The following is an 18,080-nucleotide window of genomic DNA, read 5'->3' as shown; positions in this document are numbered from 1 at the left end:
GTTTATCTAGATACATCTGACACATATATAAATGTACCCAGTCCCAACTACTTTTGATAAACTCCGATTTGTCGACAACCTCGTATTCCTCTGTTACCATGACTAAGTATAGGAAAGAGACCTGCAGAAACGGATCATTCCGGTCACTTTTCATGCATGCTGACGGTGCCGACATGTTACTCATGACTGTCGGATTTTTAGGCGCTGTCGGCGAAGGAATTGGGTTACCGGCTATGTTGTTTTATACCAGCACCATCATGAACAACATCGGAGACTCTTCTTCCTTATCCTCCGATGTTTTCACTAATAAAATCAACCAGGTCAATCTTATATTATACATACATCAAGTTTATATCAATTATGCTCAACATTTTTTTTTAAACAAGATTTACGTAGTAAAACCAAAACCCGAAGGATTTGAAACCTTTAACTCGGAAGTGTATCAAAGAATCATCTACTTATTTATCAGTTGGAAGGGTTTACGGGCCGGGTTGGTTATCGGAAATCCTATAGTTTTCGCTTATGGAAGGTTAACCGACTTTATTCATCTAAATGGGTTTTAATTTCTTGTTCACAGAATGCAGTAAGCCTTTGTTATTTGGCTATTGTGTTATGGTTTGCATGTTTTCTTGGTAATTCTTTTATCTTTTACTTTTTTTATGAAAATTTCCAGAAATAGAAACCATAAATGGGTTTTGTTAATGCAGAGGGGTATTGTTGGTCAAGAACGGCACAGAGGCAGGCGTCACGATTGAGGTCAGCATATTTGAAAGCTATTTTAAGGCAAGAAGTCGCCTATTTTGATCTTAATGTTAAGAGCACAGTTGATGTTATCACTAGTGTTTCCGGTGATAGCCTCATCATTCAAGAAGTGATCAGTGAAAAGGTACCTCGATCCAACCCTCAAGAATTTCTACCCTTAAAGAATGCAATTAGACGGAAATTGGTTATCCTAGTTCGTGAAAGTTTATGTTTTTTTATTTGCTTTAAAGCCTAAATACTCTTTAGGAAAAGTTATTTTTTTTAACGACAAATTTAGATCACTGACGGGCCATTGGAGTGTTATCGGACTGTCATCATGACACTAACGGAACCATCCGCTCATACTCATCTCCACTAGACAATAATGTCTATACACAAATTCAGGTGAAAACCCAATAAATTTGGAAAAAACCTCTTGTAGGAATCAAACTCAGAACCTAATAGTCTCTAAACTTTATCCTACCTCAAAATGTCACTAGACTATAATATCTATAGGTAGAAAAAAAAAAGTTATTGAATGACTAAAAAAACACCCTTGTTTTAGGGAAATTTTTAGCAATTTGTTATTAATGTCATAACTAAGAAATTAAATACAACAATCAAGAAAATTCATTTGACAATTAATTGCATGAGCTTTCCATATTGTCTCTACATATTAATTTCCATTTCCAACATTGCAATGAATACTTGAATAGTAACAGTTATTTTGTCTTTTGAATGTTTTGTGTTTAGTTTTTTTTTTTTTTTTTATAAACTTTAGTGTTTTTTCTTTTAATTTTGTAACAAAATTTTGGTTTTTGATAATTTGACCATAAAAGTTAAACAAGTTTAGTTTTTTTGTTAGATTTATTTTACACTTTTTCCGTGATTTTGTTGTCATTCGGTTGCTACTTAGTATAGTACGATGTTTGGTGGTCACGATTGTTCCCTCGGGTTTTTTTTACCCTCTATAAGCTTTCTAATATATGTCGTTATAAATTCGGGTTCGTCTACTTTTTATGTCACGTGAGTCATCTAGGGTTAAATACGTTTTTTTTGGTTTATGATTTTTTCTGGTTTTGATCGTCGTTCGATTGCTACTTAGCATGATTTTACGCCCCCAGCCCCGTAACGCTGGTAGCACAATTTTAAGACCCCTACCTCATAACGCAGGAGACTTAAGACTAATTACTATGAAGAGTTAAGAAAAACTTCAAATTTGAATTAAAATTCAAATTCAAAAGGAGTGAAAAATCTTTTTTTTTTTCTTCTTTTCTATTTTTGCATTCCAACCATTCCATATTAAGCAATTGGTCCCTCATCACAATTATCCATTACCCACATATACAATGTATCTTCTATAGTTCTGTTTTTTTTTTTTTTTAATGGCCAACGAATCATCTGAATGAGCTACTGACGAAATTCACCACATCGAGATACACTTGCCTCTGAACCGGAGAAAACCCTCACCTTGGGCCCAAGCCCGTAAACACTCGCCTGAAGGCACGACAGTGCGGTGAGGTAAAATCCGCTCAGTTCAAGGATCGAACTAGCGATCACCATCTATTCGTCTAGTCTCCCATCTTCACCAGACGCTGCAGAAAATAATGAGAAGGGCAGGAATCTTCTATACTTTGTTAAAAGTTAGGATTTTGAAAGTATATTTCTTAACAGTTTACTTTTAATATACCTAGTTTTTTTCCTGTCGTCGCGTTGCACCGAACGTCTTTTTTTGTTTAATCTGTGTTTACATGTGTTTTGAAATCACTACAAACGCGTTGCGCATGGAACCGCTGACAAGGATAAAAAGAAAATATATAAAAAACACTAAAAGATAACCAAAAGAAAATCAACCAAAAAAGTTGTATGGTAATGATGTTGTTCGTATGAAACATGGGGCCAGAGATGAGCAAATGATACTTGGTACCGGTATCGAATTTCCCGAACCGAAAGATCTTAAGTACCAATTCGGTATGACTTTTGTTGTTCCTAGTACCGGTTCGCTACCGGTTTTTACCTTCATATACCGGTACCATAATTGGTATTTTTGTTACCAGTATCGATTCGATATTGGTTGGTACCGAGCTCATCCCTACCCCTGAAACAAAAAAAAAAGAAATCATTAAAAATTGAAGAAAATCAACAAAAAAAAGTTGCACGATACCGTTGTTGTTCATACGGTACCCGTGATTAGGGATGAGCAAATGGTACCGGGTAGCAGTACCGAATTTCCCAAACTATAAGATTCCAAAATCAATTCAATACTGATTTTTGTCGTTTTCTGTACCAATCTGTTGTCAGTTTTTACCTTTATGTACTGATAGCTGTACTGGTATTTTCGACACCGGTACCGGTTGATACAAGCTTATCAAACTTAAAAGTAAAGAAGAGAATAAAAGTATTAAAAAAACTATATATTATTATAATATTTAAAACACTATTCATTGACTTCTATTTATAATATATGTATAATTTTGGCGTTTTCTGCACTAGGCTGGTGTCGCTTTTTACCTTCATGTACCGATAGCTGTATTAGTATTTTCGATACCGATAACGGTTGATACAAGCTAATCAAACTTAAAAATAAAGAAGAGAATAAAAGTGTTAAAAAAACTATATATTAAACACTATAAAAAAGCAACTTAATTATGCATATATGTGTTGTAATGTTAGCTTTGAGAGTTTTTCCAAAAAAAAAATGGAAACTTTTCTTTTTAACCCTAAAGTTTTAATGTTTGACAATTTAAGTTTAAACTTCTAATCTTTGTTTCCTTTTTAACCCTAAAGTTATATTCTTTGACAATTTACCCTAAAGTTTATTCGTTGACAATTTAAGTTTAAAATTTTTAATCTTTGTTTCATTTTTAACCCTAAAATTTTAATCTTTGAAGATTTAAGTTTAAAGTTTTAATCTTTGGTAATTTAACCCCTTTGATTAATTTGATTTTTTATTTCTAATTCAAAAGTTTTCATCTTTTGCGATTTAACCACTTTGATTTTTTTTACTTATGTGTTGTAATCTTGGCTTTGAGGTTTTTCAAAGAAAAAAATGGTTATGCATATGGTTGTTGTAACCTTGGCTTTGGGGGTTTTTCAAAAAAAAAAAAAAATTGATTTTTTTACTTTTCACCCAAAAGTATTTCATAAATTACTTTTAACCCAAAACTATTTGTTTTTTTTTTACTTTTAACACAAAACTTTTTATCTTTTGCAATCTATTCTCACAACTTTTTTTACTTTCAACTTTGTTCCTTTATAGTTTTCATTTTTCGCAAATTTTTTCGCTTTATGCTTCGTTCTAAATTTTGTGACTTAACACATCGCAACGTGCGTCTTTGGTTTAGCGTTTTTACGTTTCGTTCTAAATTTTGCGAGTTAACACGACGCAACGTGCGTGTGTGGGTGAACGTTTTTGCATCGTCTTTTTTTTTTTCCCGTTTGACAGGTTCAACATAACGTGCGCGTTCTAAATCGACTTAGTTATAACTAAAGAATCCCCACCGCATTGCGGCGGGTCGTAATTCTAATTATTATAATATTTAAAACACTATTCATTGACTTCTATTTTTAATATATAATAATATATGTATAATTTTGGCGTTTTCTGTACTACGCTGGTGTCGCTTTTTACCTTCATGTACCGATAGTTGTACTGTTATTTTCGATACCGATACCGGTTGATACAAGCTTATCAAACTTAAAAGTAAAGAAGAGAATAAAAGTACTAAAAAAACTATATATTATTATAGTATTTAAAACACTATTCATTCACTTCTATTTTTAATATATGTATATCTAATATATGTATAATATAATATAATTTTAATTTAATATATGTATAATTCTCTTTCCAAAGAAAATTTATATTATAACAACCAAATTTTCTATGGGTAAGATAGGAAAAAAGGAAATCTCAACGGGCATGTGTCGAACGAACAAGTATATATGTTTTGGGTAATCAGACCGAGCATCCCCTACCCTACAGGGACACTTCTATATGGGGTTAAGGGGTGCATGGTTGGGGTACCCCTCAATAGTGGCAGATGCATTCAAGAGGTAGGGTGGGCCTAGGCCCACCATCCAATCGGTCTCCAGCCCATTTAACATTTTATTATATCTTAAAAGTTAAAGTTGGTACGGTGACCCACCGGCTTTGCCTTAAACCCCCTAAATTTTTACAATTTTGCGTTTCAAGCCCTTCAGCTTTGATACCCCCTAAACTTTTATAATCCTTTATTTCAAGTCCATCAGCTTTGCTACGACCCTTTCACTTTTGGAGTAATCAATTTTAGTCCCCCACAGGCTTTGCCTTAGCCCCCCTAAACTTTTACAATTTTGCATTTCAAGCCCCTCAGCTTTGCTACCCTCTAAACTTTTACAATATTTCATTTGAAGCCCCTCAGATTTGCTACGACCCTCCATTTTTGGAGTAATCAATTTTAGTCCCTTATTTCTATTCTTCTACTTTAACAATTGGCATTTTTAGCCCCTAGCTTTTTACTAATTTCTATATTACTTAAAGTACAAAGTCGGTGAAACCACCACTCTTTGACTTTCAAAATTTCCACTTTTAGCTTATAGTCTTGTAATTCATATTTTTTTGCATATAGAATTTTCCTTTTTTTTACTCTGTACTTTTGTAACTTGCATTTTTTAACTATACTTTGGTAATTTACGTTTTTGGCACATAGGCTTTATACCGACCCCTCAACTTTTAAACTTTGCTTTTTTACATTTTGACGTAAATTTGGTATACGCTTTCGGCCTTTATTTTGTATGTTTCCTACATATGAATCGGGTCACATATAATATGTTTTGACTTGATGGTATAAATTCGAGTTAGTCGAGTCACATATAATACGTTATGATTGTACAGTATAAACTCGATTTGCTTTACATTTTAATCCAATTGCAACACATTTATAGGTTACATTGAGTTTAGTCGGATACGTTGAAACGCATATTATTATATCATTAACACATCACATAACGCTTGGATTAATTCATTCGAAGTTTGCGATGTATCCGCGCCGCAACTTATTACTAGTTTGTTCTTAAATGCAAACAATTTTGGATTTTCTAATTTTATTGGCAAATATTAACACTTGTTCTTAAATGCAAACAATTTTGGATTTTCTAATTTATTAGCAAATATTCAATGGATTCCTTTTTTTTCATATTTAATATGCAAACAGTTTTGTCTTAATTTAGTGGCAAACAGTAAAATTGTCTTAAATTAGCTCAAGTGCTTTCTTAATCTAGCGGAAGTGGCTATAGCTTTTGTCTTAATCTAGCGGAAGTGGCTATAAGGGTAGTCGGTATGGCTTCGGGGAGTGGCTTCGGGGAGAAGGGTTGCCGAGCGGGGAATGACACCGGGTGATTGAATGGGGATCGGTGAGTGGGGATCAGTGAATGGGGAGGGTTGATTTCGGTGTATAGTCACCGATGAGAGGAGAGAGGAGAGGAGAGATACAACCAATCAAGTTTTTTTTTTAATTGAGGGGTGTTTGAACCATACCTAGTGATTGGGTGCAAATGGGGAGTTGACATGACATAATATTATTGATTAGAGAATAACTCAAATACCCTAACTGATTGAACCATACCCTCCACCCTAACTTTTGTTTTTGAATGGCCCAAGTGCCCCAAGGAGTACAAATTTGAATCACCTACAAAAAAAAAAAGGGAAATCTAAACAATTTTCTTAAAAAAAAAAAGAATCATCTTCAAACGAAACTTAACGTATTATTAAGTAAATAGCTATGAATGGTTATATAATATCATTAAGTGGACAAGTATGACTTAGTTTTACCTGACCCATTTTGACCCGTCTTGTTTTAACCTAACTAGTTATGGCCCCCGCAAAAAAAAAAATTCTACATTCGCCACTGCCCCTCAACTAGGGGTGTAAATGAGCCGGGCAGAGTCCGAGCTCGATTAGGCTCGAGCTCGGCTCGTCCTACTTTTATGAAGCTCGAGCTTGGCTCGGTTCGAGCCTACTTATTTGAGCTCGAGCTCGGCTTGTGAGTAAAACCCAAAGCCCTGGCTTGTCTCGACTCGGCTCGAGCTATTTTGAAAACAACCTCAAACGAGTTAAAAGCTCGGCTCGAGCTCGCTTAAATGAGCCAAAACTCGATTCAAGCTCGGCTCGCCAATGTTATTCTCATTATTATTTTATTATTAGACTATATATATAAAAACTAAAATTTTGTATGGGCACGTTTAGGCTCGCAAGCCTAGACGACCTTTTTATTTTAGGCTCGAGCTAGGGCTCGAGAACTAAACGAGCTCTATTTCAGGCTCGAGTTTGGGCTCGGCTCGTTCGAGCTTTTAACCGAGCTGATTAGGAGTAGTTCTTGAGCCTTTGGCCTTGTTTACACCCCTACCCTCAACTTTCTTGATGAAGTGCACATTTTTTCTCTGTTTTGTTTTATTAGGCTACCACTAAATGTACGGTAAATAGTCTTTTTTTCTCAGTTTTAGTTTTATGAATGTACGGTCAAAATTCTCTTTTATAAAATAGGCCTGAAATTTTCTTTTAAATCCGTCACTGATCAACTAACAGAATATCCGTCTCGTTCCGTCAACATCTTTCTAAACTAGTCTTACAGCTAGGGGCATTTTAAATCCGTCACTGATCAACTAACAGAATATCCGTCTCGTTCCGTAAACATCTTTCTAAACTAGTCTTACAGCTAGGGGCATAACACATAAGTCATAACCAAGCACCATCTCATTACCAATCGTCTAACAAGATTTATTCTGTGTTCCACCCATTGACTTATCCAATATCCAGATAACTTGATGACGTTGGTAATATGAAAAAAGTAAAAATGTAGCAAAAACTTGAAAATATAAATTCTTGGGATGAGTTTTCAATATTTCATTGTATCTTTATACATAAAAAATTGCAGGTACCGGCGTTCGTGATGAATATGGCAACTTTTGGTGCAGCATATATTGTTGCATTTTTGTTGCTATGGAGGCTAGCAATTGTTGGGCTACCATTTATAATAATTTTAGTCATACCTGGTTTAATTTATGGAAGGGTTCTGATGAACTTATCAAGAAAGATAAGGGAGGAGTATATTAAGGCTGATAGAGTGGCACACCAGGCGATTTCTTCAGTCAGGACAGTTTATTCATTTGTGGGTGAAAACAAGACGTTAACAGAATACTCTGCTGCTCTAGAAAACACTATAAAGTTGGGGTTAAAGCAGGGGTTGGCTAAAGGACTGACTATAGGCAGCAACAGTGTGGTTGTTTATGTTGTTATGGCTTTTTTGTGTTGGTACGGTGGTAGATTGGTGATTTATCATGGAGTTAGAGGAGGAACAGCGTATAATGTAGGATCTTGCATCACCCTTGGTGGATTGTAAGTTTCTTTTTTTTCTTGCATTTCGTATATGGACCGATTTGGTAAGAAAGTTTTTAATATATCTAATGACAGATCGCTGGGTTCTGGATTGTCACACTTGAAGTATTTTTACGACGCAATGGCTGCGAGCGAATGTATAAGGGAAGTGATTGCAAGAGTTCCGGAAATCGACTCATACAACATGAAAGGGGAGATATTACAAGAAGTGTTTGGGGAAGTGGAATTCAAGAATGTGAAGTTTGCTTACCCGTCAAGGCCGGAATCGGCTATACTCACTGATTTTAGTTTAAAAGTTCCGGCTGGGAGGACGGTGGCGTTGGTGGGTGGGAGTGGGTCGGGTAAATCGACGGTGATTACGTTGTTACAGAGGTTTTATGATCCTCAAGGGGGAGAGATTTGTGTGGATGGGGTGAGGATTGATAAGCTTCAACTAAAATGGTTGAGATCACAAATGGGGTTGGTGAGTCAAGAGCCTGCTCTATTTTCAACCACCATAAAAGAAAACATACTTTTTGGTAAGGAGGATGCCACCATGGAAGAAGTCATTGAAGCTGCCAAAGCTTCAGATGCTCATAACTTCATTTCTCGGTTGCCTCAGGCCTATGACACCCAGGTCTTAAGATAATATAATCATAACAATTAAAAAAAAGAATCTATATAAGTGTTTTAGTTTGGGCTTACATTTGATGTTATTATTAATAGGTTGGTGAAGGAGGTGTTCAAATGTCGGGTGGGCAAAAGCAAAGAATCGCAATAGCTCGTTCGATAATCAAGTCACCACGTATCCTTCTGTTGGACGAGGCAACAAGTGCACTTGACTCAAAATCCGAACGAGTGGTTCAGAAGGCGCTTGATCGTGCAGCTGTTGGTCGAACCACCATCATCATTGCTCACCGTCTATCCACAATTAGAAATGTAGACGTGATATCTGTGGTCCAAAATGGCCAAGTGGTCGAATCAGGCTCCCATGATGACCTCATGCAACAGGAAAACGGGTTCTACGCGTCACTTGTTCACCTTCAAGAAGAAAAGCAAAACGTTGAACCACCCGAGCCATCATCCATCTCCTCCACATTTGATGTCCAAAACACGAGTAGTGGTCAGCAGCCCATGGTGAGCCGGTGTAAATCTACAAACTTGGTCAACCCAGGTGGAGGAGACAGCTTTAACTCGCAAGCCAACCAAAAATTTGAAGTAACGCCCTTTAAGAGACTTTTAGCAATGAGTGTTCCTGAATGGAAGCAAGCACTGTTTGGGAGTTTGGGCGCGATTCTAGTTGGGTTAATTCATCCATTTTATTCTCTCATAATGGGTTCGATGATATCCGTATATTTCTTGGCAGATCACAACGAGGTCAAGCAAAAAACAACGATGTATGCACTGACTTTCTCCGTTTTGGCAGTTTTGTCGATGGTATTCAATATCATTCAGCATTACAATTTTTCAGCCATGGGCGAGTTCTTAACGAAGAGGATCCGAGAAAGAATGTTGACAAAGATACTTACCTTTGAAATCGGGTGGTTTGACATGGATGAAAATTCAAGCGGGTCCATTTGTTCGAGGCTTGGTACCGATGCCAATGTGGTATGGATCATTTATCATAGTTTGTGTAAAGTAATTTGTGTTTCGTTTATTATGAGAGTATGACAACAATGATTTTACAGGTGCGATCCTTGGTAGGTGATCGATGCTCGCTTATAATTCAAGCATTTTCAGCAGTGACGGTTGCATGTACGATGGGGTTGGTAATCGCGTGGAGATTGGCACTGGTGATGATAGCGGTTCAACCTATTATAATCGTGTGCTTCTATTGCAAAATAGTTCTGCTAAAGAACATGTCACAAATAGCCATGAAATCACAAAATGAAAGCAGCAAGCTAGCAGCTGAAGCGGTATCCAATTTGCGCACAATCACTGCATTTTCATCTCAAACACGAATCCTCAAAATGCTTGAAGAGACCCAAAAGGGGCCAATGCGAGAAAGTATTCGGCAAGCTTGGTATGCTGGATTTGGGCTCGGGTTTTCTCAAAGCCTTATGGCCTGTACTTGGGCTCTAGTTTTTTGGTATGGTGGGAAGTTGATTAGTGATGGTCATCTTGTGGCTAAAGGGCTTTTCCAGACGTTTTTAATTTTAGCAAGCACTGGTAGAGTCGTTGCGGAAGCTGGAACCATGACAAATGATCTGGCCAAAGGGTCTGATGCGTTGCAGTCTGTGTTCACGGTATTGGACCGCCGCACCTTGATAGAGCCTGAGGATTCGGGGGGAAACAAACCCGAGATCATTACAGGTCATGTACAGATATGCGATGTTGATTTCGCCTACCCTGCGCGTCCTGACATCATGATATTCAAAGGGTTCTCCATCGATATTGAAGCTAGGAAATCAACTGCATTGGTTGGTCAAAGTGGGTCCGGGAAATCTACCATAATTGGGTTGATCAAGCGTTTTTATGACCCGATGAAAGGCACTGTAAAATTCGATGGAAGAGATATAAGATCGTACCATTTAAGAACTTTAAGGAACTATCTTGCACTCGTGAGCCAAGAGCCAGTGTTATTCGCCGGTTCTATACGTGAAAACATCATATACGGTGCATCTAATGAAGTTAGTGAATCAGAGATTGTCGAGGCTGCTAAAGCAGCCAATGCACATGACTTTATTACTGTTTTGAAAGACGGGTATGATACGTGGTGTGGTGATCGAGGGGAACAACTCTCCGGAGGACAAAAACAACGCATTGCTATAGCTCGTGCCGTGCTGAAAAACCCCAAGGTTTTGTTACTAGACGAGGCAACTAGCGCGCTAGATAGTCAGTCAGAGAAATTAGTCCAAGAGGCCCTAGAACGAATGATGGTTGGGAGGACTAGCGTCGTGGTGGCGCACCGGTTGAGTAGCATACAAAGCTGTGACATGATTGCGGTCTTGGAGAGAGGAAAGGTGGTTGAGAAAGGGAACCATGATTCGTTGTTAGCGAAAGGATCGGTTGGAGCTTACTACTCCTTGGTTAGTCTTCAAAAGCCGGATCGATTCACTTGAGGTAGAGATTTTAACTTGGAACAATTACAAAAGCCGAAATTTCAGTAACTCATTTTGTAACATTTCAACATGAAATATATGTGTTACAAGAATTTCGTTTAAATTAATAGTAAAACAAAAACGTTATAGAAGACGATGGATAGTTGGAAGTAGTAGTTTTGTTCTTTTATATCAGATACTATACAAGCATGAAACATGAGATGTTTGTCTTCTCTTTCCCATCACATCTGTTCAGCATGTACCCTACGATGACTTTACATTTACTGCTAAAGACCATTATGGTTAGTAATAGCGGTTAGAGAAAAGACACGAAATACGCGAGAATAAACAATCAATCACATACATGATGGGGTTTGATAGCACAATGTATATACTTAATTTCTAAACCAGTCAGTTACATAAACATAACCTTGTTTACCAAGTTTACATATTGGATAATCAATGGACGCTTTAATCAAACAGCAAATGGCATAGACCATGCAATGACATGCTCAAATAAATTGTTCAACATATAAACATGATAAACACATAAATTCACTCAAGTTATTAAGTAAGTACTACTACAAACAACTAACCCAAATTCATGTCAAGTACTGTACTTGAAGTACACATACAAAATCAGATTGGATACAAAAGAAAAACCAAACCCTACAGTCTACACTCAGTCGTGATCAGAATATCTATCCTATCATAAAAGTAAAGAATTTAAGACTCTCACCGAAAGAAACTCCATTCTACATTGATTACTTAAACTTCGGTTTGCTTGCTTCAGTTCCCGTGTTCAGAACTATCCTCAAATTGCGGTATGCGAACTCTGGATTTGGGTGCCTGCAGTCCCAACAGGGAACTGCGGACAATGTGGAACCCACTCAGAAACTGTCAACCTGGTTCCTTTTTTATTTCTTTTATTTTTCTACGGTCTGTGATGGGCCAATCAGCCAACTAAACTTGCAGCCCATAGTTCACTTATCTCATTCGGTTCACTTTGGTCCAAGAAGCCATCTACTTGTGATTCTATATTTCCATCCTATGTAATCTATTACTAATTCGGTTCACTTTGAGTAATTAAGTGTCTCTCTTCCAGACTTTGATATTTGACGGTTTCTCTAATATGGACACCGCCCCCTCAAAGCCACAAAAAACCTTGACGAATGCCCTATTTGACAAAATCGCTCGGAGTCTGGGAGAAGCATATGATTTGTCTCCTTGCCAGAAGGCGGTGATTGAGTGCTTGAAAAGCCCCCATGCGCAAGACTTTTTTACTGTTATCCCGATCGAGGGGCTGGGGCAATGCATGTCGGCTGTTGAGTATAGGGCTATCTTCAAATACCGGCTGATGATCCCTATGTATCCAGAAGATCAAACCTACCCAATCTGCCATAAAGCCAGCATGGATAAATATGGGGAGCATGCTGTTCATTGTAAGGAGCTCCCTGGTTTCAAATATCGGCATGACTCGGTGAGGGATGTTTTGGGGGATATCTTGAGGAGAGCGGGGATTTCTGCCAAGAAGGAGGCCCCTGTGAATTTCCTTACAGATCCCATGGAAGGGAGATCTACATTGAGACCAGCGGATCTGCTCGTCTTTGGCTGGGAGGGAGGGAAACATGCTTGTGTAGATCTCGCAGGAGTCTCCCCCTTAGCTGGTTTAAGGGAAAGCGGGTTTGTAGCAGGACAAGCTATAAGGAAAGTAGAATAAAAAAAGATGGATAAACACGCTAAAGCCTGTGCTGATAACCAACATGCATTTATCCCCTTCGCCTTCGACACCTTTGGCTCCCTAGCTCTAGAAGCTATCCGTTTGTTGACTAGGGTCCAAAAGGTTGTCCACAGCAGTTGCTCATCAACAGGGGGGCAGGGGTTTGTCTTTAATAGGCTAGGGTTTGCTATTCAGAAAGAGGTAGCGGCGCAGCTTGTTGCTCGCTTACCTGCGATATTGATGTAATTCGGCTAGTTCACGTATAATATAAAATTACATATTAAAGGCCCTGCAAGTTAGAACCCTCAATTACTCATTAGATTAATTATTTTTAGTTAGTTCATTATTTATTAAAACCTACACAATAAAAACAAACAAAAGTAATCTATATTATAATAATATTAGTTCATTTAGTACTTAACTAGTTCTATTTCTGTCCGATAGACGAGTATATTAATGGTATAAATACAATCGATGAAAAACCTTTAGCGATGCCTCATCATGAGGTACAAATCGATGAAAAGCTTTACTTTATTGAAAAACCTTTGTCAATCGAGGATTGACAGGTTAAAAAGCTCCGCAAAAAGAAAATCCTAATTGTGAAAGTCAAATGGGATTCCCAACGTGGCCCTGAGTACACTTGGGAATTAGAATCCGACATTTAGATACCCTCAATTATTTGAATATAAATCTCAAGGACGAGATTTTTTTAAGGGGGTAAGGATGTAACACCCAAATAATTTTTGATCAAATCCTAAAGTGACACGTGTCAAGCAACCCTTCATATCACTCAAAATATTGAAAAGGTAGGGTTAGAATCATTGAAAAGGGATTAAACCGAAGTTGAGAGGCAAAAGTTGACCAAAAAGCAAAACTTGTTAACTTGTTGCATCAGGGGTCCTTGTGGACCGTATCAAGAACCCATTGCGGTTCGCAAGGGGTGTCTTAATATAATGGTGTGTTGAAGGTCCGTGTTGATCGTAAGGGGTATCCCTTGCGGTCCTCAAGGGGTACCTGACAACAGAATGTTTGCTGGCAGCAACATTCTTGCTGCATTTTGACACCTACCTCGCCATTGCCACTATTCTCTCTGGCCTCCTATGACACTAATCAACCTCTAAGAACCTCATGGACACTTGTCTTAACCTTCTTAACCTCTCTTGGCTATAAATAGCAAGCCTCATGTCCCATTTTACTCACACCAATTCACTTCATTTGCAAAAGTTTTGTGTAAGTCCCAATCTCTACTCTCTCAAGCTTTTCCTTGAGTTCTCTAAAGCCATCTTCCGAAGTAGTAAGTATTCCTTCCTTATTTTTTTCATTAGTAATTAGATTTATAGTTTTTTTTTTGTCCAAAAGTCTGAAATTGTCAACAGTTGATTTTCAAGTTTGATCTTCGATTCTGACAACTTTGGTCAAACCAATTTCAAATTAAATACACCCAAGTGGTCATCATAATGTAGGGTATAAAATCCTGTATTCATATTACGTGATCATCACGTCTAAATGGGTCAAAATTGCAAGTCAAACCTGCATTTATAAAAAGTCAAACTATGCTTTATATGATTATCAAAGAATAAACTTTTAAACATATATGATGTAATATTCAATATCAAAACAGTTTATACAACATAACAAAAATATATTCTAGCATATTTGACTTGTCATAAACCTATTTTCTTGTCCGAACCCATATTTACGTGCACGACTCGTTAAAATGGCATAAACCATATAAACAAGTCGAAACGAGTCAAAACCATTTCAAAACACTTTGAAATCAAAATGTAAGGTTAACCAATCATAATACACGAGACTCCTCACTCATATAGTTATAACAAACATTCTATTCGGGCAACGCTTAATCTAGCGGAACCATGCTTAAATCTATGTTAACCGGTCAAGTCTAAATGACTTATAATGACCCATAAACGATTCTAATGGATAAATATTTCCATTTACTCTATACTATAGTGCCTTCCAGTAGTCGCACTGTAGGATAATAAACTTTGAATTCGGTTGTACTACGAACCAAATACGTTGTATGCACAGCTAGTACATGTAATTACTCTTTAACCACTTTTATAATAAAAACTTAGGATATGGTACAAAACCACTTGGTTCGGGTATTGCAATGGGTAAATGCTGTCAGAATGTTGATAACCCGTGTTTAATCTGTATTGCTTGATTAACATAAAAAATTTGGGGGTTAATAGTACCGTATCCGGACGTCCCGATTCATTTATTGTAATGGCCATTAAGTGCGGGGTGTAGGCATACACCTGACAGACACAAAATACATGATGTGTATATTAATCATAAGCCGGTTTTGAACATTGGATCCCGAATGTGACAAGCATGTAAATCTGGTACAAGATTATTATCACAAATGATTATCAAATGATATTCAAATATTTTATAAATGTGTCGGTTAATTGTATTTATTAGTGAAAGCTGACGTATTTTTAAATATTAACATACAAGTGACAAACCTCAATAGTAAGCTGGATAAGGCTCGTTCAAAAGCTTTGAATTTGCGAATCCGATGGCAAAAGACCTATGATGTCTTAAAGTCCATTTTAATTTCTTTTCAAACAAATTATTGTTTCTATCATCCAATGTAAAAAAATAAAACTCATCTTCATTTTAACTTTTGAACGTCTTATTTTATGATATTTTTAGCAATATTTTAGTTCATAAAATCTATTTTCATTCCTATGAAAGTCTCTTTCTCTCTCAATAAGTATTACTATTAAAATTTATAAAATTCGGGTGTTACAATAATGTCTGGCACGCCAAAATAACACCCTTATTTTACCTTTATCATCACTACCTATAGCTGTTAACAAAGAACGTTGTGACTGACCATAACGTTTGCCACACCAAAACACTGCCCCATTTTTACTTTTATCATCACCGCCTAGCTATAGCCAGTAATAATTAACATTAAGATCATATCAAGGCTCATGTGAGTACCAAATCATTATCACAACCGTAAACCCAAGAATAGATAAGGGTTTCACATCCTTGTATAACAACAGAAAAGTAATATAACCCAATCAGAGGCCACCCTGCCACAAACACCGTTCATATCGTTCCATTATTAACAGAGATCAAAGAATTTTTTTTTCCACAATCATCCAAGACCTAGGCTTAGATGAGTATGAAGTCAACATTACAACCCGAAACCCCAAAACAGTGGTGAACAATTTTAGCTCAACCTAATGAAATGCAATAGAATCAGGTCTCGTAGATGTTTCAAATGAGCTAATACTCATGATCATCGACTGTACCTTTTGTAAAAGAGGTACTAACCGACAACACCACGAAAGACTCACACTAGATGCGACCAAGGCCTTAGATCCAAAAATGTAACGCCTCGTATCTTCATATTTCTATTTTAAAAATGTCCGTATTCGTATTCTAATTTTAGAAACCTTACATTCGTATTTTAATTTCAATCTCACAATTCGAGGCATTAATCATAATAAAATTCATTTTTTATACATATTTTTTATTCACACAACCGATCATTTAAATACGTGTTTATACGCAAACCAGCATAATTATACGTATAAATACTTATACGCACATCCTCAATACTTGAATTATACTTTTATACTTTTTATATACTCAATTACATAATATATACTTAAGAAATACCAAGAAATATACCAATCATCTTTCCACCTCATCAATCCTCTTCCACCTTCTTTAGCCAATCATATTTCAACTTTTTCCACGTCCTTTCTCCACCAATCATCTTTTTAATCCTCTTCCACCTTTTTAACCAATCATATTTCACCCTTTTCCACCTTCTCTACCTATAAATACCAACCTCCTTCTACCATTTTCTTCACACCATTCTTCTCTCCATCTCTCTAATTCTCTCAATCTCTCTAAATCAAGAATTCTAAAAGGACACTACTGTTCCAACCATTCTTCTCTCAACCTCTCTACTTCTATCAAATCTTCAAAGCAAGGAAGAGAACTCTAAGAGTCTAAAAGAAAACACTAAGTGTTTTAAAGGAAGCTTTGAAGCTCCAACCTCCAACTCTTCACGGAATCACCAAATGAAACTTTGCAAAACTGTGAGTATACTTGAACCCCCTTTTCGTTTACCACCTTTTGGGGTGTAAAATGTTAAACTATAAACTTACACTTAAACTTTATTCTTAAATGCACAAACATTCCTTATACATGCATGCATACTTGTTACTTGATACTTTAAACTTGGGGTTATACGTTTTGTGTTAGACTTATCATTAACTTCGTACGAGCCTATCCTTGACATATATAACACTATAGGATTAACGCACAACATGTAAACTTTGGGTTATGTTAAGAGCTTATTGCGTTTCATCATTGGTTTGATTAGTTAAACACATGCCAATTTTATTGTTTATCTTGTTTCAATAGCTTGCTATGTGGAATTGTTTACAACTTATTTTTATGCTATGTATGAAAACCTGTATACTTGCCAATACATCTTTGTATTGAACTATACTTTTTAACATGTTACAGGTTGATGATGACGATGCTATGAAACTGAAGTAGTGATGATGCCTAGATACACATATAGACGTTTTAGGTTTTAATACGTTGTATCAAGTTTGTACTTAATTGTTGTATTGTTTCTTGTATTGAACATGTTGTATTTCTACTCCCATGTATTGCAACACTTTTGCTACGAATGAAATCAATTTATTTTTAATTCTATTGTCACAAATTAGCGTTATGAGTGATGAACAATCTTTCTTCGTCCCACTCCGATGTTTCCGCCATTGGTTGGGGTGTGACAAAAAACCCGAATGGGTTGATAACAGGCGACCATCACCATCGTGAAGCAAAAATCGGAAACACTAGCAGGTCACTAGCGACGGTGGAGTCCATTGCCTATAAAAACTATAAAACGATTAAAGGGCCAAACCAGACAAAAAGTGACAAAGATAACCAAGGAGCACCAAGAGAAAAAAGACCATCGCAAATGGCTGATGACGACGACATTTAAGCCATCAAGAACAAATGGCGGCAAGATGACCTGTCTTGTCTCCTCGTCAAATAAAAACCACAAAATCAGACACAAACACAATACGAGATGGCTACGCCTTCTGAGGTTTGGAGAGAGAGAGAGCGAAATGAGGATGGTTGAAGAAGAGAGATATAGAGACAGTGAGGTCTTACCTTCTCTATCTCTCTTTCTCTGCTTTTGGGTTTAAATATCAAT

At 36.8% G+C, this 18,080-nt stretch overlaps 1 protein-coding gene across 1 annotated transcript; it reads left to right on the top strand.

The window, feature by feature from the left end:
* Window positions 1-588: 588 nt before the first annotated feature.
* Window positions 589-11,252, top strand: LOC110907461 (ABC transporter B family member 15). The gene is made up of 5 exons (XM_035983324.1): window positions 589-886; window positions 7,656-8,116; window positions 8,192-8,732; window positions 8,822-9,703; window positions 9,784-11,252. The coding sequence occupies exons 1-5, from the start codon at window positions 689-691 to the stop codon at window positions 11,155-11,157; spliced, it is 3,456 nt and encodes a 1,151-aa protein (XP_035839217.1). The 5' UTR covers window positions 589-688; the 3' UTR covers window positions 11,158-11,252.
* The last annotated feature ends 6,828 nt before the right edge of the window (window positions 11,253-18,080 follow it).

This window comes from Helianthus annuus, chromosome 14 (assembly GCF_002127325.2).
Source record: "Helianthus annuus cultivar XRQ/B chromosome 14, HanXRQr2.0-SUNRISE, whole genome shotgun sequence".
In the NCBI taxonomy this organism is placed as follows: Eukaryota; Viridiplantae; Streptophyta; class Magnoliopsida; order Asterales; family Asteraceae; genus Helianthus; species Helianthus annuus.
This window is presented reverse-complemented; position numbering and strand designations above follow the sequence as displayed.

Coding starts and splice junctions, on each gene's coding strand:
- LOC110907461 (XM_035983324.1), top strand. CDS start 689: ATGGGTTTTGTTAATGCAGAGGGGTATTGTTGGTCAAGAACGGCACAG. Junction 887..7,655: donor AAGAAGTGATCAGTGAAAAG/GTACCTCGATCC, acceptor AAAAAATTGCAG/GTACCGGCGTTCGTGATGAA. Junction 9,704..9,783: donor TTGGTACCGATGCCAATGTG/GTATGGATCATT, acceptor ATGATTTTACAG/GTGCGATCCTTGGTAGGTGA.